The sequence below is a fragment of the Phodopus roborovskii genome, unplaced genomic scaffold, assembly GCF_943737965.1.
Source record: "Phodopus roborovskii unplaced genomic scaffold, PHOROB, whole genome shotgun sequence".
NCBI lineage: Eukaryota > Metazoa > Chordata > Mammalia > Rodentia > Cricetidae > Phodopus > Phodopus roborovskii.
In genome coordinates, this window is record NW_026125052.1 from 3,160,072 (window position 1) to 3,183,525 (window position 23,454).

At 38.3% G+C, this 23,454-nt stretch overlaps 1 protein-coding gene across 3 annotated transcripts in view; it reads right to left on the reverse strand.

The window, feature by feature from the left end:
• Positions 1-23,454, reverse strand: part of Rps6kb1 (ribosomal protein S6 kinase B1) — a 37,409-nt gene that overhangs the window by 9,432 nt on the left and 4,523 nt on the right. For all 3 annotated transcript variants that reach the window (XM_051186782.1, XM_051186867.1, XM_051186950.1), the window contains exons 2-7: positions 18,127-18,176; positions 16,757-16,877; positions 15,612-15,680; positions 5,386-5,533; positions 3,155-3,212; positions 1,662-1,762 (exon numbers count right to left, since the gene is read on the reverse strand). In XM_051186782.1, coding sequence (XP_051042739.1) covers positions 1,662-1,762; positions 3,155-3,212; positions 5,386-5,533; positions 15,612-15,680; positions 16,757-16,877; positions 18,127-18,176 — 547 coding nt within the window. The remainder of the gene's footprint in view (positions 1-1,661; positions 1,763-3,154; positions 3,213-5,385; positions 5,534-15,611; positions 15,681-16,756; positions 16,878-18,126; positions 18,177-23,454) is intronic.

The window sequence follows — 23,454 nt, forward strand, 5'->3', positions numbered from 1 at the left end:
CATCTTTTATTTTCTTATGTTTAAAATTTTACTGTACGAGTAATTTTGCCTGCATTATGCAAGTGCAATATGTGGGCCTGGTGCCTAATTAAGCAGTAAGAGGGCTCAGGAACCCTGAAAACTAGTTTCCAATGGTTGTGAGCCAATATGTGGAGCTGGGAACCCAGGTCTTTCTTCTGTAGCACAGTACATGCTCTTAACCATCTTTCTAGTCTCTCAGAGCCATTTCGAGACAGGTTCTGGGTTGGTAGCCCACCTGGACTTGACATCAATTACCTACCCAGGCTTCCCTTGAATTTGCTGGAATTATAGATGTGTGCCATTAAACCTGACCATAGCCTTTATTCTTATAGAACCAAATGGTCTATCAAAGTTTATGGGTTAAAAAAATGTTACTATTCTACCATTCCTTTATTCTATCCTTTGCCTTAGAACTGAGAATCAGAAATGTTGGGGTCATAGTTTGGTGGTAGCATGCACAAAGAGTTCAGTTCCCAGAACAGAAAAATAACTTTAAAGGAATACCTCAAAATCAATGAATTGGAATCTAAGTTTAAGATGGGAAGGTATGAATACAGACATGGTTCCCACAATGCACTTTGTCAATTCTATCATTTTTCCATTAAAAAACAAACAAGTTTTGTTTTTTTCTTTAATACTATATGTGTGCCTGGTGCCAGTAAAAACCAGTTCTAGAATCCATGGACAGACATAATAAGCTATCATGTGATTACTGAAAACTAAACTCAGATCCTCTGCAAGAACAGCAAATGCTCTTAACCACTGATCCATCTCTCTGGCTCCTCACAAACAAACTTTTTAAAAGTACCATTTAGAATGTTTATGTAAGCCCTACTGTTTTCTGCTTAAGAGTGTACATTGGTTAATTATCTCATGGTAATTAGGGTCAGCCTATGGAGAGCTAAGGATCATCAACTGCTTTGAAGATGCCTTGGTCTTCTAGTTTGTTCCTTGAGTGAATTGTAATCTTCCCAGTTCAGACTACAGCAGCAGAAACGGAGCTGCAGACGCAGGCAGCTGCAGGCAACACTCACTTTGCAACTGTACAACATCTCAGTCGCTCTGATTAACCTTTGCCTATTAAGAATTTTGTTGCTAGGGCTGTATCAAATAATCTGATTCAATTTCAGTCTTTTACTTCATCAGACATTAGTTTAAAAATTTTTTTTTATAGTTTTTTTTTTTTTTTTAAATGCATGGTAGTGGTATATATGTGTAACCCCAATACTTGGGATGCTGAAGCAGGAATACCCTACCAAAGTTCAGTACCAGCCAGCCATACAGCAAGACCATGTCTAAAACAAACAAATTTTGCTTCTACTACTTCTACATGTTTTGTCATTAAAATCAATGGCATAAATCATAAATGAATTGGCTTTGGGGACACAACATTTTCTATAAGATTTTTTTTTTCTATGTTGTAAAGAATACCTAATAATCTTTAACTCTGTTTGGGCTCAATTATAAATACCAAATATGTAAAAGTACCAGCAAGTCTTATGATGTTATATATTCCGAGGGAGAAATATGCAAGTAGAGGGAGAGAGACACATGGTACCCTGAAAAGGGCCGTGACCTGTGTAGAAGGACCGACTGACAGCAGATCATTTACAAAGGAACTGATCATGACAAAGCTCCACCTTGATGATTGAGCATGATGTTCTCCGGCTTCAGGTCTCTGTAGATGATCCCCTTTTGATGTAAATGCCCCAAAGCCATGGAGATTTCAGCCAAGTAAAAGCTGGAAACAGAAGTGATTTAATAAAAATTTAAAAAGCAATCTACCCAAAGAAGTTTATGTATGGAATAAAATTCCTTGAAAGAAACAGACATGCACCAAAGACCAAATTAGTGGGGGTGGAAGAATGTACTGGGAAAAAAGATGGCACAGGATGATGCTACAGTGCTGAGGGACATTTGTCACTCGTTTTAGTCAAACTATACCATGTTTTATTTTTCCATTAGAACATACTGCTAAAATTGCAAACTGTCCAGTCTATTTAACTATTATTGATTAGGTTCTGCTCTCTCTGTGTAAAAATAAGGCCAACAGTCATTCAGATCAAACAAATTCCTCCCACCCTCCCCCAAATTTAAGATTCCACAGGAAATAGAGACTTTGTTACTCTAAGAGATCAAATCTTGATCTATATAGCCTGACCTGTGGAAGCCCACTCATCCATCCCTTACATAATATAGCTGTGTATTTATAGACAGCAACACCCACAGTATCTGCCCACCCTCTTGCCAGCCAGCCCACAACTATAAACTGTGTTGACACTCAAATTTATCTACCTCAAAAGAATAAAGGGCTGAATCAACCCTGTCTGGATTCGAAAAGCACAAAGCACTGCAATAGTGGCTGTGTAACAATGTTGCAATCCTGCAGATTACTCCAGGATGGAGAGGGTGTGTCCTAGAGGACTGAGGCAGTTTCACAGCCAGCAGGACCACAGCCTCCAACAGGGCTCAGAGAGCCTTCTCCAAAAAAGGGCACTTCATCCCTAAGGCTCTTAAATGCAGCTTCTGTGTTAGAAAAGGCCTGAAATTAAACAATGGAATGCAGTTTTGTAATTAAGATAGAAAAAACATTTAAGTGTTTTCTATTCAATTAATGTGTAGGTCAAACTGATTTACTGTTACCCAAGACAGTCACTTCACAAAAGGATGTGTATATTTTTAATTTGAAGCAGATGCCATCTTACGAATAGGAGGGCAGATCCCATCCTGGCTATAAAATCAATCCACAGATGTGTGTTCAGGGTTATCACCTCCCTAAGACTGCACCTTGGGAACTGGAAAGTCTAAAAAAAAGAGGAGATGATTTCTGATACTTTCCATTGCTCCACATACAAAATTTCACTGGAAAACCACACTCACCCACAACCAAGACAGGCAGCTTACCAATTCAAGGAAATTCTGTAGTGAAGAGCGGTCCACCCAAGGCCTGGGGGCAAAGGAATCATGTGACCTCCAATAGGTGGCCAGTCCCAAAGATCCCCCTTGACTTCTGAGTGACTGCCTCCAGATCAACTTATTGAATAGTGTGGCTGCCCACAGTGGGAATCTAGTTTTGCTTTTAATTACATGAAAACATTACCTGAATCCATACAACCACAAAAATTTTACTTACCAAGCTGTGTCTTCCATGAATATTCCCTCTCTTTCTAACTGCATAAATAGTTCTCCTCCTATAAAGGGAAAGTATTAGGAATAAATATATTTATTTCAACCCTCTTCTAATGAGTTTGTACTTTCTCCTATATATAAGATTAGCTCCTTAAAAATTAAAAAAAAAAAATTACTAAAATTGGCTTGGAATTACAGCTTTTATACCTGCAAACTTCAAAATATATACAATTTCAGGCCTAAGGTTTAAAAAGTCTTAAAGTCTCTCTAGCACCTTTTTGATATGTAAAAAGTTAGTACACAATTAATTCACCCAAATTTTAGTGAATGTGACTGTTCTCCATTTTCAGAAACTTTATATATAAATTGAATGAACCTAAAGGTGGCATAATTTGAATATCAAAGTAAATAATAATAAAGGTTTATACTGTCCTGAGTTACTTAAAATCTGGGAACCTATAATAATATAAATAAACAGATAAAGTGTTCAATGGAGAAAGAAAAGCTCTGTATAAGTGGAAGTGGCATGATGGAGTAAGAAAACCATTTGGCAAATACCACAGTTAACTGTTGCAGTCAAGAATCAATGGATGCAAAACTGGACCTGAAAGCCTGATGAGATGAAATACTCCAGTAATCCTAAAGCATCTTCTCAAGAGACACGTATTAATTCCAGAGGGGAATCCTAGCAGACACAACCTTACACATGTGACCACAACCAACACCAACAGCCACAGGACAAAGATCTCAATATCTATCATGCACCTCCTGTTCTGAGCTGCTGAAAAGAACACAATGTCGCTTGGACAGTCCATCAAAAATGCATAACCTGAATCTTCTCTTAAAGAAATATCAGATAAACCCAAATTGATAGCATTCTGCAGAAACTGGGGTATAATCTTTTTAAAATGTCAACATAATGATACAGAGACTAAGAAACTGTTCCAAATTAAAGGAAACTAAGATATTATAATAATTTCCAAATTAGCTTATAATTTTAGGTACATAAGAAAATATCCTTGAGCTTAGGAAGTAAATGCTAGTGTTCGAGTTGTAAAAATCTTTGAATAGCACGGAAAATGTTGACTGCATATATGTGCCTACGTATTTTACACACATGCATATGCATGAAGGGGGGAGATAAGCAAATCAATGAGATGACAGAATGTGAGGGATGCAGGCAAGGGGTACAGAAACTCCACAGCACACTTGTACAATTCTTAAAGTCTTCTATATAAATTTGAAATTGTGAAATAAAGTCAAAATGTAAGTAGCATTAACAAAAAAGGTGTGAAATTCTGCAGCTTTCAGGTCCATGTTGAGAACTATGGCAAAACCTGTTTCTTAAAAATCACAGGTAGCCGGGCGTTGCTGGCACAAGCCTTTTATCCCAGCACTCAGGAGGCAGAGGCAGGCAATCTCTGTGAGTTACAGGATAAGCTCCAAAGCAATACAGAGGGGGAAAAACAAAAATAACAGGTATGCCAGGCCTGGTGGCATACACCTTTAAGTTAGCAACCAGGCCTATGTCTAAGTTCGAGGCTAACCTGGTCTACATAGTTAGTTCAGGACAACCAGACCTATAAAAAGAGATCCTATGTAAAAAAAAAAAAAAAAAAAAAAAAAAAAAAATTCTAAGTGTGTCTGCTGAAGATTCATGCATATCTGTGATTTAGATAGGACATGGGGATAGGAGGCTGCTGCAGCAGGGCTGGCTGCCAGGAGCTCACAGGCAGCATGAGCTACCTAGTGAGCTCCAGTCAGCCTGGTTTGCAGAGTGAGACCTTGTCTTTAAAAAAAAAAAAAAAAAAAAAAAAAAAAAAAGGAAGGTATAGGCATAGGGGTATTAAGTTCCCAGCAGGGAGTAGGCCCTTGAAAATGGTACTCAAAAACATTCAGTATCTCATAATACTCTCAGTAAACATCCCCATTTCAATTTAGGAAGGACTACTTAATGGAATGTGTGAATTACAGTAGCTACCCCAGCTTATTAATGCGTTAAATAATGAATTACAAAGAGATTTAAATAAAATTTTACAGACAAGAAAATACCTTCCAAGTTTCTTTCATACTTGTCTGTAAATATAACCATCTGTTCATATGTGAATTTCCTTATTTAATGTATCCTTCAATTTTAAAACTTATTCACAATGAAAAGCCATTTTTCACTGGAAAGTAATGCCTGAACCCAGTTTCTGGAGCAAAGGTAAATAATTACATGAACTATGTACTAACCACTGAGATACTCAAGGATGAGGTAGAGTTTTCCACCGGTCTGAAAGGCATAAATTAAATCCACAATGAAGGGATGCTTTACTTCCTCCAGAATATTCCGCTCTGCTTTTGTATGAGCTGTATCTTTAGCATTTCTTACTATCATTGCCTAAAGGAAAAGAGATGATCTATAAGAACAAAATAGTGAACATTTTTATCCCATGATAACTGGAAAAATCTATTTTATGCTTTTCTGGACAATACAGAATAGTTCCTACTAGAAACTCAGATGGGGTAATGGAAGCTGCTCATTGCTTATAAATATCTAAACTTGTTAGGGTCTTGTAGTAAACATGTAAATGAAAACCTTGAGGCATTTGTTTAGGAATCTGTAAACAGATCAAGTGTATGCATATATTCATGCACAGTTCAGGGCTCAGTGTGCTCCCGGCTTTGGGCCAAGAGAACAGAACTAACATAAGAAATCCTGTCCTTGGAGCCAGAGCACCAGGAGAAAAGGTAACAATGGGGGCAAGCACTGAGCAGTATAGATAAGCAGGTGAGCTGCACTCACCCTGGTGAAATGCCTTCCTGGAGATGATCATAGCCAAAGTGTAAAGTTAAGATGAAATGTGGAAGACTAAAAAGCATTCCAGTGGAACAGGATGTGTTCAGAGAACCCCAAGGTCAGTATGCGAATGGGTGCTTAGAGATTCAGCTGGAGGAGGAGACAAGAGCCCAGGAAATGAAAGGCTGTGCACCCAGGCAAAGGTGTTGAGTTTTAGAGGCAAAGGAGAAATACTGAGATGAGTATAATGAATAACCCTCAGCTTTTAGTAAAACTGTGTTTAGGGAAGAAATGACACAAAGTAGGTGGCCAGAACAAGAAACTAAGGAAAATGCCTTGTAACTAAGGCAATGAAAATAAATAAAAAATAAGAAAGTTAAAGGTCTGTTATTGGTGCTTGTAACCTTAGTTTTAAGAGATAATGAAAGATGGGTCTGGGGGTTCCTCATTTCAGCACCTGAGAGAGACAGAGGCAAAAAAATCAAGAGTTCAGGGCCAGTTATGGTTATTAAGTTTAAGGCCAGTCTAAACTACACAAGATCTTGTCTCTGATAATAATAAGGATAAATAAAAGAGATTTTGAAAAAATTATATAGTTTTAGACATACTAAGCTTAAGTTCTAGGAAATTGTTCCAGTGGTACACCCCTAGTAATATTGGATGCAAACATACAACATTATTAATTATAACAATATCTACAAAAGTGAAAACACTAGAAACAAACTGAATGTCCATATACAAGATATTGGCTAGAAGCCTACATAGTCTATATACACATTGCCATAAAAAGGATAAAACATTTCTATGAGGATGAGGTGGTAAGAACATACAAGGTACTGTATCATTTATATATAGTATATGCTACATTTTGTGAAAGAATGAGGAACGAGTACAAATATAAGCTTGGGTGTGATGGAAAAGGCCTAGGGTCCCAGTACTCAAATACGGAGGCAGGAGGACCTAACTTTAAAGTCAGCCTATGCTGAGCTAGCAGAACAACACAGTAAGACCCTGGCTCAGAAAACAAACAAATGAACAAATACATGTTATTTGTACCTATAAGATTTAATGCAGCTAAGAAGGTCTCAAAGCTAACAGTAAAAAAAAAAACTTTTGAGTATATTTTCTGAGTAAAATATCAATGGCTTTGCCATTCACCATCTTGCTTAAATTAGTTACTTCAATTATAGAAATTTTTACTTGTTTTTTTCAAGCAGAGTTTCTCTGTGTAGGTCTGGCTATTCTGAGCTAGTTATTTCTTTCAATTACTTACACTCATGTATTTCTATGTAAAGGTGTAAGATTACAGAAAGTTGTAAGCTGCCATGAAGAATGCTGGGAATTGAACCCAGGTCCTCTGAGAGAGCAGTTAATGCTCTTAACTGCTGACCCATATCTCTAGCTTGGCATGCTGTTCTAGAACTCACTTTGTAGATCAGACTGACCTCAAAATCATAGAGGCCCACCTGTCACTGCCTCCCCAGTGCTGGGACTAAGTGTGTGAACCACCACTGACTGCAATTACAGACATCTTGATTTCTGAATGTTGATTAATTTTACACATTCTAAGAATAAAATGAAATCAAGGACAGAAATGTAAAAGAAAACTAAGCACACAAGTGAAATAGATTTGAAGGTGGTTGGGGGGGCATGGGATGGAGGGAGGGAAGGAGGGAGAGAACTGGATCGGTATGTTACTGAGCCCTTTCTTTTGTCCTTCTGTGATAAAAATTATCAACATAGCATTCTGTTAAATTCGGGATTTTTGTTTGCTTGTTTTGTTTTTTTGAAACAGGATCTCTCTATGTAATCTTAGTTGACTGGTCTTTATTGTAAGCTCCAAGACAAATGCACATTTTGGGGCAGGGGATATGGCCCAGTTGGTGGAGTTCTTGCCTAGCAGGCATGAAGCCCTGGCTTTACTCCCTGCCAGCACCACATAACTGGGAGTGGTGGTGTGAGTCTACAATCCAGCACATAAGAGATAAGGGGCTAAAGCAGGACTGTCAGAAGTTTGAGCCCAGTCTGGGCTACATACAGTGAGCTCTAGGCAACCCTAAACAAAAAGTGGGAGATGCTATTTCAAAAACAAGTTAATGTAAAAAAACAAAACAGAATTCTCATTAGCAGTATTTGAGAACTACAATGAATCATAACAGAAATAGATAACAGAGAAAAACAGGTCTATACTCAATTACACAGTGAATTAGAGGCCAGCTTGGGCTATTTGAGACCCTGCTTTGCAAAAAGGACTATACATTAGGAAACAGTATTGAACATTAACGTTAACATTTCCAAGTACAATAATTATACTGTAGTTATATTGGAGTATGACAACACCCTTAATCTTAACAGAATTTAGGATGAAGTAGTGTCCACAAGTAACTCTTAAAATTACATGGCAAAAGCTGAAATTAAAAATTTGAATGGCATAATAGCTCAAAGGACTTTGTGAAATTTCATGAAGACACTTTCATAACAATAAATACTAAGGACCTGCTGTAATAAATATATTAACTAAAACCTTTAAAAAAAAATTTGAATAGGAGCCAGTCAGTGGTGGCACATGCCTTTAGTGCCAGCACTCGGGAGACAGAGGCAGGCGGATCTCTGTGAGTTCGAGACCAGCCTGGTCTACAAGAGCTAGTTCCAGGACAGCCTACAAAGCCACGGAGAAACCCTGTCTCAAAAAACAAAAACAAAAAATAAATAAATAAATAAAACAATAATAATCATTTTGAATGGAAAATGAGTTCCAGAACAGTCAGAACTGTTACACAGAGAAACCCAGTATTGAAAATAAAGAAATAAATTGAATGGCTAGGCCTCAACAGTTAAGAGCACTTGTTGCTCATGCAGAGGATCCAAGTTCAATAGCCAGCACCCACAAAGGAAGCTCATAATCAATTCTCTGTAACTCCAGTTCCAGGGATCAATGCCCTCTTGGACAGTCACACATGTGGTGCACAGACATATACGCAAGCAAAACAACATATACATAAATTAATCACTTTTAAATAAAATTTAAATATAACCAAACTTAAAAATTAAACAATTCAGGGCTGGCGAGATGGCTAAGCAGTTAAGAGGACCCAGGTTCAATTCATGGCACCCATATGGTAGTTCAATCCAGTTCCAAGGGATCTGACACTCTCTTCTGGCCTCCATGGGTATGGGGCATGCACATACATGCAAGCAAAACACCCCACAAATAAAATAATAAGCTTTCTTCAAAAAGTAGAATAATTCCTCTTAAAAACTGAATAGACATCAGAACTTAGGGGTAAAATATTACTATACACATGTGATGGCAAAGAAGAATAGAGAGTGGATAGAAAATTATAGCAAAATGTCACAATTGTGGCACCGGGGAGATGATTCTGGAAAGCAATAGCTCTGCAAGCTCTGAGTTGAAATTCCCAGCACCCACATAATAATCCAGGCATGGCTGTGTGTCTTTAACTCCAGCACTGAGAAACAGAGATGGGTGGATCCAAAGAGCTTACTGCCCTGCCAGCCTTGTAGGAAACCATGAACTAGTTAAGTGAGAACCCATACCAGGTCTCAGGACAGTAAGGCAGGGAATGACAGAAGACACTATGTCACTGGGCCTGGTGGCACATGTCTTAAATCCCAGGACTCAGGAGGTAGAAACAGGAGTTTCAGGGCAGCAGAGCTGCACAGTGAGACCCTGTCTCAGAAACAGAAAGGAGAAACAAAATGCTGTGGCGGGGGTGGCTGAAAGATGGTGGTGCTTAGAACACGTGTTTGCTACTGTTGCTGAGGACCCAGCACTCACATGGCAGCTCATAGCCATTTGGAACTCCATGGGATCCAATGTTCTCTTCTGGCTTCCACAGGAACCAGGAATGCATGTTGTGCACAAAACATGCAAATAGGCAAATACTTATACATGTAAAATACAAATAAATATTGAAAAAGAAAAAAGAGCTGTGGTCAACTACTTCAGAGTATAGAGATGTAAATTAAGTATTAACTAAATAAAGACTATTGGATTTAGCAACTGGGAAGCCAGTGATGAATTAGGGACAAGAATATCATTGAAATAGTAGAGTCACAAGCCAAAATACTATTTAAAAAAAACAAACAAACAAAAAAAACCCTCAAAACTTAGAAAAGCAGAGGTGGAGCTGGAAGATGGCTCAGCAGTTAAAAGTACTTGTAAAGCAGGCTGACCTGAATTGACCCTGGAACCCAAATGGTGGAGAGAGCCAATTCCTGCAAATTGTCCTCTGAGCTCCACACATACTCCATGGAATGTGCACACACATATGTACATGGACATACAGGCAGGCACACACACAAGTGAGAAAAAGTAGAGGTGGTAACACTGACCCTACTTCTCAAGTTCTGTAGATTCAAAAGGAGATTTTGAGTGAATGAAGGTTTTGCTTAAACATGTAACAGACATGAATATATTTAAAGAAAGAAAGAAGCCATGGGAAGTTGGGCATGGTTACATATGCCTATAATCCCAGAACTGAGGACACTATGGCAAGAGACCTTAGTTATAGGTTTGATGCCAGCCAGAGCAATTTTACAAACTCTTGACATACAGAGAAGTTCAGGGCCCTCATGCTGGCTCAGCAGGTAAAGTGCTTGCAATGCAACCCTGACTTGTTTCAGTCCCTGGAACCCAAGGAAAAATGCCACCTGTGGCAGTGTACATCTGCAATTCTAGCACTTCAAGATGGGAGGCAGAAATAGGAGAACTGACTGGAATCTTGCAGGCTACCTGGCCTAGATTATGCACTGTGGTAGAACCAAGATGAAAAGAGAGAATTAACTCTTGTTCTCTGGCATTCACACACTGTGGTGCCATGCATGTACCCACACAAACACAAATAATAAATTTTCTTTAGAATAAAAAAAGGAAGCCAGGACAGAAGGCAGAACAAGAGTGATTAAATAAGTATCCAAACAGGTAGGAAGGAACATGATCTAAAACAGAGCAGTCCGCTCCAGAAAAGAACACATCTCACCAAATAACAAGGTAAGACAGTGCTGGAACAGGGACCAGGATGAAAAGCTGACTGTCTCACAGGAAGGAACAGAATGGATGGTGCTGGCTGCACAAAGGGCAGAGAGTAAAAGCTCTGAACAACCAAAGAATGAAAGGATTTGTGCAGAAGATGTGCAGGATCTAGGCAGGTCATAAACAAGTTGGAGTTTATGAATTTTTCCCACAAGCAATCTACATGTTTATAAGATTTATGCCAGAAAATGCTCAACACAGGAATAGTGAGAAACCAGCAGAGTCAGAGTAGCATTTTGCTGAACATAAAGGATAGTTGGGAAATGACTAAATCAGGTGGCAGGCTATGTTACTTAGGATGGTCTCAGAATAAAATAAGAAGGACACAAAGACCTTGACATGGAATGAAAGCGGAAACAGTTGAATTAAAGGCCAGACTATTGATTAGTCAGGTGATATGAAGGCAATGAGATACCCAGAATAAAAAGACCTGGGCACAAAAGGAAAAAAGGCTGAATTAGATATTACTTAATTTGAAGAATAAGACAAAGAAACTAGGTATGTATATATGTATGTTTATAATATCTACCTACCTACCTAGAAATAGGCTTAAACCTTAATGGAGAAAGAGTTTTGACTAAAGGGTGGCTGAGTAATTTTAAAATAAACTTATTCATTCTTCCCTTGAATGACAGGGCAAGTCACTTAGAAACAGAGAGTACAACTCACCTAAATGAAGAACATCAGCACCAGTATCTCCACACTAGTTTAATAAAAGATGGAACACAGGCACAGACAGGCAACCTTGTAACAAAACTTTGGCCAAAGTCTCTAGCAAAAACAGGCTTTCAAAGATGGTTACTGTTAGTCTTTTCCTCACTATTCTGACCTAAAAACTAAGGGAGACCATTACCATAAAGAGTAGTCTTATAAAGCCAACAGGATTTCCAGATATGAACAACTCACATAAAATAAAGGATAGTTCGCTCTCCCCCTGATTTCATCTACTGGCCAATAAAAGAATTCTTTCACCACATATTTAGGTCTGGTAGATTGATACTCTGCCTCCATGGTGCAAGAAAACCAGATGAAAAACATGTAAAGGAGCCTACTATCATCTCATTTAGGGGTTCACGAATTAAAACCCTAGCTGTTTGAAAATGTATGCTTAACCTGACTTGAATATGCAATGCATCTGTACACTGAGAGTACATGAGGGCCATGAGGGTAGGTGAGATGGCTCAGCAGGTAAAGAAGACTACCACCAAGCCAGACAATAGGAGTTTGATCCTCAGGACCCACATGGTAGAAGCAGAAAACTAACTCCTCAAACTTATCCTTTGAACCATACAAACACACAAAATTTTTAAAATGTAATAAAAAACTTGAAAAGATAACAGGATACTCATGAAGATTAATTTTAGGTTTTTGTTTGTTGGCTTTTTGGAGACCGCATCTCTCTATGTAGCCATGACTGTCCTATTGCTCACTATATACGCACCATTTTAGCCTCAACTCAGAGCCACCTGCCTCTACCCCCTAAGTGCTGTGATTAAAAAGTATGTGCTACCACCCAGCTAGTTTATTATTTTTTTTAAGTCAATTTTTAAAACACCAGTAAAAGGAAGTAAGCAAACAAAAAAGGAAATAGATAATGGAAGCTAAGAAAATCAGTATCAGCCAGGATCCAACTAAAACTAATTGCAATTCCATTAGGGTAGGACAGTGGAGAGGGAACGGTCCAAGAACCCACACAAGAAAATTCCTATAAATTGCTGGAGTGTGTCAGTTAAGAACAAGAACAGCTAAAGTCTTCCCTATAGAGCCTCTCAAGTAGTCACACTTTGCTGGACACCTTAGACAGTAACTGTGGTTGTGTTTTACTCACAGGAGAATCTTCTGTCTTCTGTCAGAGGAAATGATTAACAGAATACGAAAGATCTTGGCTGGAAAGATAACTCAACAGCTAAAGGTATGCTGCCTAACCTGACAACCTGATTTTGATCCCTGGGACCCATGTGGTAAAAGGAGAAAACTGACAGCTTGCAAGTTGTCCTGACCCACAAAAATAAATATAATTAAACAATTGTACTATGTGAAACCCACTAGTCTCTTTTCCCTTGCTTTTGGATGGATATGATCTAAATTCTGAACCCATTCATTTTAAGAGGAAGTGGGAAAAGTAATCCTGAATAAACCCCTGAAGAATTAGATGCTAAATATCTAAGGAAAACTTGGAAGTTGCCACTAACATTTATAATTTAAGAGGGGATAAAAGAGGACACATGAAAGAAGTATGAGTTTACAGGACAACAGATTAGGCATCAATTCTTGTAAGCTTAGATGTTGTAGGTCAGCTCAGGCTACAGAGTGAGACCCTGTCTCCAAAACAAACAAAAGAAAGGACAGGCATAGTGTCCACACATCTTGAATCTCAGCACTCAGCCAAAGGAGAACTTAAGGCAGAACTTACACAGATCTTTAAGTTCAAGACCAGCTTGGTCTACACAGAGTTCCAAGCCAACCAGGGCTATGTAGTAAGTAAGACCTTGTCTGAAAAAAATTAAAATAAGATAATAAAAAAAATAAGAAAAGGAGAAATTAGCAATGTCCCCTCTTCTTCAATTAATTTTTTTCCATATATATTTTACATGTACAGGTGCTTTGTCTGAAGATATGTACCATATGAATGCCTGGTACCCACAGAGGCCAGGAAAGGGCATCAGATCCCCTGGAACTGGAGTTACAGATGGTTGTGAGCTACCATGTAGGTGCTAGGAATCTATACAGGTCCTCTGGAATAGTAACCAGTGCTCTCAACTGCTGAGCCACCTCTCCAGCCCCACTGCCCCCTTTCAAGGAGTATTTCACAAGGGGGAAGATACAATATAATGGCAGGATTATTTGTGCTTATTTCTACGCTTCAATTTAATGTTGTGCCAGATTCTGACAATAAATTAACATCAATCACTAAAATGCCAAACCATTAAAAAGAATATGGACAATAATGAATGATAATATTCTTTGATTATAAATTACAGAGGTCCAGGCTGGTTAGGGCTAATAGGGAGAACCTGCTTCAAGTAAATAAAGGGACCATATCGGAGAGGTATATTGAAGCAGAGGTAAGCAACTTTGTGAATGTAAGGCCAGCATGGTCTATATAATGAGTTCCAGGGGTATGACTCAGTGGTACAGTGCAACAATGTGAGTTGTGGCTGGGGAGAAGGCTCCTTTGGTAAAACCCTTACCTCACAAGCATTGAGGACCTGAGTTGGACTCCCCAGAACCATGTCTGTAATCCCAGTGCTCGGCAGCAAAGATGGGAGCCAGAGGACAGGAGAAACTCAGAAGTGGACCAGCTAGTCTGGTGCATATAGTGGAGAATAACCAAAGACCTTCCCTTGAATAGATGGGAAGTAAGGACCAACATCTCCCTCTGACCTTCATATGCACATCATGGCACATGAATACCTGTACAGACACATACACACATGTACAAAGATAGAAAATAAATAAAAATGTCAAATATGAATAAAATCTGTCCTAATGACATTAGTGTAGTACCAGGAAACAGAGTGAGATGTTAGTTAGGGCTCAGAGCGCCTCCCTAGAGGTCTAGACTATGGTGTGTTTATCAGTCACAGCAATATCACTAGCTCCTGAATCAAAAAATATCTCCTGCTGGACTGCCCCTCTATGTGCCATACTTTTCTATTCAGCAATCTGCTTAGTATTTGTTTAGTTATCAGCTTTATGAACTCAGATATGAAAAAAGAAGTATCATGCCTAGCATGGTGATGCACATTTGCAGATTATGGCTGAATTAGAAAGCTGAAGCAACAGAACCAAGAGTTCAAGGCCAGCCTGGACTACATAGTGAGCCTGTCTCACCACCACAAGCAAAAACAATTAGAAGCAAAAATCTTATAGAACTTTTTCTCAAAGCAAGATGGTCATTCCAACAAGAAAATGGGGTACAAAGAAATATAAAGCCATAACATGCAAAAAACAGAATGGAATATTGAAGAGCCAAGATTAAAGTCTTAATGACAGACATGTCTATAGAACTAACAGTACAGATTGGAACAGGGAATAAAAAGGCCCCTATGAAAGCTAGGCATAGTAGTGCACACCTGTAATCCTAGGCAATGAAGACAGGAGGGCCAGAAGTTCAAGGCCAGTCTTGGCTACATGAGACCCTATCTCAAAAAAAAAAACAAAAACTAGAGATCACAATAGTAGAGTCAATGGAAATAGACCAAAAGGGAAGATAGAAAAAAAGACAAATCAGGAGTGAAAGAAATTATAATCCTTATTAGGAAATTAACATATAATCTAGAACTTCTGTATAAAAGAGTAATAATATGCTCACTACTTAGAAGCATGGAGACCAGAAGAAGCTCAGTGTCCCTCAGAGAACTCAAAGTGCTCTCCTTTCATCAGAAATACAAGTATAAAACAAAATAGACATCACAATATCGCTCCCATTCTACAAGAATTGCTATAAACACTTTTCCTTTTGTGGGAAGAAGGTGCTGCAGATTAGGCCCAGGGTGTCATGTACACTGAACATGCACTCTACCACTGAGTTAAAACCAGTGCCTACAGACACATTTTTCCACCTGAAAATTTTATAGCAATTTAGATATAGCATAGAGAGAAAGGGGGGAAAGGAGTTACCTTTTTAAGCACCTTCATGGCAAATATCTTCCCAGTATTTGCTCCTGTTACTTTTCGTACTTGAAAAACCTGGACAAAGAAATGAGTGTTTACATGTTATCAAAAGCCAAACTATAAAGGTCATCTTTCATAATACCCAATCATAAGAAACATGTGATACTGTTGTTTATACTGTAAAAAGTGTATTACAAAGGACTATGCACAAAAAATAAATAAATAAAAATATCCATTACAAGAGGCCATATTTTAGGACTTATTAGAGAAAGCTTTTAAATGTGGGGCTTTCTGTGGTTTTCTGCCACCTGATGGCAGGGTTGGGAAATACCCAACTAAATAGCACTCACAAAATCCCAGTTCACTTAGCACAAACTGTCAGTGTTCCCAAACTTAAAAAGCAAATTTCTCAGTTTTTTAAATGAATGTATTCCATGGATACAATTGTTATTATTTCATACAACCCTAGTAATAATTGACAGATTTTTCACTCACTCCATTAAAATGTCTACTTACCCAACATTTTTAATTAGCAACATATGTAAGATTCAAAGTGTTACATATTAAGGATGATTAGAACATATTCCTTAAAAATAAACTAAAAATGTCACACTTCTAACCACTAACATTAGAATAGTATAGATAGTTTTTGATCTAATCAAGTTATTAAGCATTCTTAAAAGGAAATGTCCAGGGTATAAGTTGTCTTGGGCAGAACATATAAAGGTGAGTTCTTAAATTAGAAAGCTTAGGGCAAAACTATGAAACCCCTTTCTTACATTCTTTTATCTTTCCTATTTCTTAGATATTGTAAGTCAAAGAAAATCCATTCCGATTCAAGCCTCAGTAACACATAATTTAATTAATGTGCATGAAGTGGGGGAGTGGCCTACTGTGTTATTTAAAGGGGAATACTATATACAAGGTACCATTGGGCTTAACAGGAGCACTGCTCAAACGGCAAAACTGACTAACATTAGCCATTCACTTAGCAAATACTAAGGGCCTACATTATGTCTGTGTGCAGTGGTAGGAAATGGAGAAAACTAAACTTATACCCTCAAATTATACAAGTCAGGGTTAGATCCTACGCTGATGAATGGAAACAAACTACCCAAATCAAAGACAGCTATTTCAAAAATACTTCCTACCTTTCCATAGCCCCCTTTACCAAGTACCCGAAGTAGCTCAAAACATTCTGGTCTGATTTTTTCTGGCCCTCTGTTCACACTAGTTTCTGAGATTTCAAATTTCTCACAATGTTCCATGCCACTGGGAAGAAAAGCAAAACCAGAAGTAAATTTGCAAAAAGTTCAATTATATCCAATACATTGTTAAAAAGGAGAAAAAGAAATAAAATCCAATTAGGTAAAAGAAAAAAAGTACATGACAGTAAATTTACTATCTGATCTAAGTTAACTGATGACTGATTCAATGACATGGCAGGGCCAAGCTCAGGGTGGACTGGTAACTTTTATCTGCTTGCTCACAGAACATGCTAGTATTATTTATTTTCTTAAATATAAAGCACTCTTAAGCTAAGAAAATTAGAATGTGTTTACTAAGCTGATGAAGTAAATAAGCCTTCTAGTTATTCAAATTTAGTTCATTCAAAATATTCATGAGGTCACTTATTATCCAATATCATTCAACAACTTTAGCCAAAAACCTAGGGTCTTTCAGAAATGACTCAATTAACTGTTATACAGCTCAGGCTTACCTCAAACAAATTAGGCAACCCAGGCTAGCCTCAAAGTCACTCTCCTGCCTCAGCCTCCTGAGTGCAAGAATTATAATAGGTACTACCACACTGAGTTCTGTTGTTTAAAAATTCTTGATAATAAAATATATCTGCATTTCTTCCCATGTCTAGCTTTTCCAAATTACTAGCTTAAAGTCTCCAAAAAAGGAGTAGCAACTATGTGAGTCTTCTCCATTAGTCACATACTCACCTGACATAATATGTTCAATGTGACTTAAAATTGCATTAATCACTCTATCTGAATGATGTATTCAGTATTTTGAGGTTGGTGTAAATTTTTCAATAAAGTCACAAAAACAGTTTTGGGTTTTTTTTTTGTTTTGTTTTGTTTTGTTTTGTTTTGTTTTGTTTTGTTTTAAATTAAATGAGTAAAAATTCACCAGGTAGTGGTGGCACACACCTTTAATCCCAGCACTTGGGAGGCAGAGGAAGATGAATCTCTTGAGTTCCAGACCAGCCTAGTCTACATAGTGAGTTTCAGGACAGCCAGGGCTACACAGAGGAAACCCTGTCTTGGGGGGTGGGGGGAGAAGAGTAAAAATTCCTAACCAACTTGAACTTATATTTAATGTACTCTGAATTTTCATCTTTTTCTACACACAGAATATTAGAAGTCTCCTGTTATATACAGCAACTTAACAAACAACTTTGTAAATATGAGTCATGTTTAAAAGCAGATTACTAGCTAGAATCCCTTGAGGCTATGAACAGATATAACCTACTTGAAAGCACAATGGAAGTCTTTTCATATACACTTACAGTTCATATGGTCCAACTCCCCCATGGTCCATGCTTTCATTTAACTGACCCTGAAAAATATTTTAAGTTTCAGAAATAAATAACACCAGAAATTCAAAATCTAAGATGTTCAATGCTTTATCCCATAATTCAGAGAGAATGAATGAAATAAACCAGCTTAAAATTTCTACTTCACTACCAAACAAACATGGTGATGAACAAAATAAAGAATACAATACTATGGAGACTGCACTTTCAAGTTTTTTTCTTTTTTCTTTAGTTTATTTTGAGATAGGGTTTATACACACACACACACACACACACACACAACATACGTATGTACGTACGTACGTACGTACTTACGTATAGCCTTGGCTGTCCTGGAACTAGAATCTATAGACAAGGCTGGCCTTAAATTCAGAGATCCTTCTGCCTCTACCTCCAGAATACTGGGATTAAAGGCATGTGCTACCACCACCCAGCTAATTTTTTTCATTTTATACTACCAACTACAGTGCTATTCATTCATAACCTATAACAAAATCAAGTGAGTTTTCCTTCGGCAGTTATATTTATCATCTATTAAAAATATGCATTTTATTCTGAAACTAGAGTTGTTACATTCTAAGTAAGATACTAAGTCAAATTACATACTTCTCTTGGTAGACCACCATGTCATGAACTTAGCCTAAGGCAACCCCAACTAGTCCAAGATATATAATGTGCAATGTGGCTAATCAAAGAAAAATAATTCACCAGCCAATCTAATGATTATGCCCCATACTGGCTGAACATTTATTATAGTGACAGAATAAATGAAAATTGTCATTAACCTATTGTGTACCAGCAATGAACAACCCCAAAATTGAGAAAATGCTATTCCCAACAAAATCAGTAAAACAGTTTAGATGGCCGGGTATGGTGGCACATGCCTTTGATACTAACACTTGGGAGACCAAGGCAGACATTTCTCTGTGAATTCAAAACCAGCCTGGTCTACACATGAGAACATGTCTCATAAAACAAACAATGGCATAAACAAAACAAAACAAAGAACCTAACAACTTAGATGGGGGTTGGAGAGATAGCTCAGGAGTTAAGAGAATGGATGTGCTGCTCTTACGGAGAACCCAATGTCAATTCCCAGGACCCACAACAAGCAGCTCACCTCAGTTTGTAACTGCAGCATGGACAAGATTGGGGGAGAATTTGAAATCCTTTTCTGTCTTCCTCAGGCACCTCCAATTGTGTACACATACATACATACATACACACACGCACATACTTTTTTAATGTTTTGGTTTTTTGAGACAGGATTTCTCTGTAGCTTTGAAGCCTGTCCTGGAAATAGCTCTGTAGATCAGGCTGGTCTCGAACTCACAGAAATCCACCTGCCTCTGCCTCCCAACTGCTAGGATTAAAAGTGTACCATCACTGCGCGCACACATACACACACACAAAATTTCATATATATATATATATTTAAATATATATTTATATATATATATATATATATATATATATATATATTTAAGTATATCTTAGATGTTGGGAATGGTACTGCATGCCTGTAATCCCAGTATATGAGAGATGCAGAAAAGAAAAATGCTTAAACAGTGAGTTCCAGGCCACCAGGGTAAAATAGCAAAATCTACATAAACGAATGAATGAATGAATGAATGAACAAATGAAGGAAAAAATGAAAACTAAAAAGGTAGGAGAAAAAGCTGGTATAATAGACCTGTAATCAATTTTAACTGCTTGATTAAGAGACTGGGATTATAAATCCAAGACCTGCCATAGAATATGTTCACAGCCATCCTGAACAACTTTGTAAGACCTCATATCAAAAACAACAGGTCTTGGGATATAGCTCAGAGTTAGAATGTGCAAAGTCCTAGGTTTGATCCCTAGCATGTATAGCTCCTCTACTCCCCTATAAGAAAAAGTGATAAGAAAACCCACAGGAAAAGAATAAAAAGATAATAATTTTGAAAAACAAGTTATGCTCTGAATAGGTGTTTTCCAAAGAAGACATAAAATGAACAATAACTACACAGAAAGACATTTACATTAGTACTAGAAGATGCATAGAAACATACATAAGTTACATCTTCCCATTCACTAGAACTGCAGACAAGGGAGGCAAGGGAGAGGGAGAGGGAAAAATCTGTCGTGTGAATGTAAAATGGTGTGAGTACTTCAGAAAATAGTTCGGCTATCTTTTAAGAAGTTCAACATAAAAAATAATAATAATAAAAATTTTTAAAAAGTAGAAAAAAGAAGTTCAACATAGCCGGACTGAACAGGTAGCTCAGCACCGGCTGCTCTTCCAGAGAACCTAGGTTAAACTTCTAGCATCCACGTTGTGGCTCACTAGTGTCTGTAATTCTAGTTCAGGGAATCTGACATCTTCTGGCCCCTGAGGGCAACACACATGCAAGTGGCACACAGACACACATGCAGACAAAGCACACCTACACATTAAGTATTTTTTTTTTTTTTAAAGTTAAACAGAAGCAGTTGGTGGCATATATCTTTAATCCCAGCTCTTGGGAGGCCAAAGTCGGTGGATCTCAGTGAGTTCAAAGCCAGCCTGGTTTACATAGGGAGACTTTATCTTAAATAAAGGGAGATCCTATCTTAAACAAACAAATAAGGTTAAACACAGCTGGGCAGAGCTGGAGAGATGGCTCAGTGACTAAAAGCATGGTGGCTCTTCCAGAGGGCCAGGATTCAATTCCCAGTACCCACATAGCAGTTATGAAACACCAATTAATTCCAGTTCCAGGGGATACAATGCCTTCTTCTAGCCTCCAAGGGCACTACACACATGTGGTGTGCAGGCAAAACATCCAAATGCACAAAAATAAATATAAAAAAAAAAATTGGGACTAAGATGGAACGCTTGGAAGGCAGAGGTAGGCAGATCTCTTTGAATTCCAGGCTAGCCTGTTCTATACATAGAGTTCCAGGTCAGGCTAGACAAAGTTACACAGTGAGACCTTCTATACAAAAACATACAAACTCACCAATAATCCAGGTTTTTAGTTTCTGTACTCCATACAGCTGCACTTTAAAGACAATGACTAACTTCTCTCAGATTCGATAAAACTGGTGTTACATAATTTGTTGGCTTTACTTAATTCTAAATTAAAGACCACAGGATAGTTAACAGGGAGCCTCCTTTGAAGACACCTCAGCAGACATGCCCCCAGGCTGTGGCTCATTTCCTGAGCCTGCTCTACCACCTGCACCTGCACTAACTTCCTACCGTTACTTTCTAGAACAGGGACATCAGAGGCACAATTCTTTTCTGCCACGCATTGAACCTTTAAAAAAAATCTCTCACCAAGGTATATAGGTAAACACTGAAATACACATTGACAACATCTTTTAAAAAAAGTTTTCATTCAGAACTTTTCTCTTGCTGCTTTAAGATTCACCTGTGTGGAGGCTGGAGAGATGGCTCAGTAGTTAAGAGCACTGGCTGATCTTCCAAAGGTCCTGGGTTCAATTCCCAACACCATATATAACTGCAGTTCTATGGGATCCCATGCCCTCTTCTGGTATGCAGATAAAACACCCATATACACAAAGTGGAAGGATGGATAGATAGATAGATTGATTGATCAATCTTTTTGGGCAGTGGTGGCACATGCTTTTAATCCCAGCACTTGGGAGGCAGAGGCAGGTGGATCTCTGTGAGCTCAAGGCTAACCTGGTCTACAAAGAGTTCCAGGACAGTCAGGGTTGTTACACAGAAAAACCCTGTCCCGAAAAACTACAAACAAATAAATAAGCAAAATGTATATGTAAAGAAATATATATGTATACATGTATACATACATGCATGTAATAACAATTAACGAAAAAGAGGCCATGAATTTGAAGGAGGGCAGGGAGGGGCATATGAGAGGAGTTGGAGAAAGAAAAGGGAAGGGAAAAAATGTAGATATGATTTTAAAAAGAAAATTTAAATCTATCTAAACACTAATTAATAAGCATGAAGTCTCAATGAAAGTGAACATGTCCTAAAATTTCCCAATGGGAAAAATCATCCTCAATCCAAACATGAACTAAAACAAATCTCCAAGCCACATGGTACCACATGAAATTGCCCCTCTTGGGATGCTAGGGCAATAGGTTCAGAGTTTGGGCCAAGCTGGACTACACAGTGAGACCTTGTTTCAAAACACAAAGTGTGGGGCACAGTATGGGCTCGGTAGGGCATACCTGTATTCCTGTCTCTTGGTAGGCGAAACCTATCTCAAAAATAATAAATGGGCTAAGTGTGGTGGCTCACACTTGAGACAGAAACAGATGGATCTTTGTCAGTTCCATCCAGGGCTACATAATAAGACATTATCTTTTTTGTTTGTTTGGTTTTTTTTTTTTCAAGACAGGGTTTCTCTGTGTAACAGGCTAGCCTTGAAATCAAAGATACCCGTGGGCCTCTGCCTACCCAGAGCTGGGATTAAAGGTGTGCGCCCCTGCTGCCACCGCCAACACCACCACCACCCCAACAGACCCTACCTTAAAACAAAAAAATCAAATAATGAGTGTGTCTGTGTATGTTTGTACACACATTCTTATTCACAAGTGTGTACTTGAGAACAAGTGTTCAAGCTCATGTCATGGTACACTTGGGGAGGTCAGGGGTCAACTTGTGGAAGTCAGTTCTCTCTTCCCATCATGAGGGTTCCAAACTTAGGTTGTCAGTGTGGTAGCAAGCTCCTTTACCTACTGAGCTGTCCATTTGGGCCCTAATAATAAAAAAGAACTTTTTAAAACCATTTTCTTGCCTGGCGTTGGTGGTGCACACCTTTAGTCCCAGCACTTGGAAGGCAGAGGCAGGTGGATCTCTGTGAATACGAGGTCACCTAGAACAGAGTTAATTCCAGGACACGCTCCAAAACAATACAGAGAAATCCTGTCTTGAAAAACATACAACAAAAAAAAATCTCTTTTGAGCAAGGTGATAGTGGCATACATACTCCTTTAATCCCAGCACTCAAGAGTCAGAGGCAGGTGGATCTCTGAGTTTGAGGCCAGCCAGGTCTAAAGAGTGAATTCCAGGACAGTCAGAACTACACAGAGAAACCCAGTCTTGAAAAACAAAACAAAAATTTTCTTTTGAGGGCTGGAGAGATTGCTCAGAGGTTAAGAGCACTGACTGTTCTTCCAAAGGACCTCAGTTCAATTCCCGGCAACCACATGGTGGCTCACAGCCATCTATAATGAGATCTGGTGTCCTCTTCTAGACTGTAGGCAGAACACTATATTCCTAACAAATAAATGAATCTTTAAAAAAAAATTCTTTTGAGACTTTGTCATTCTATGTACCCA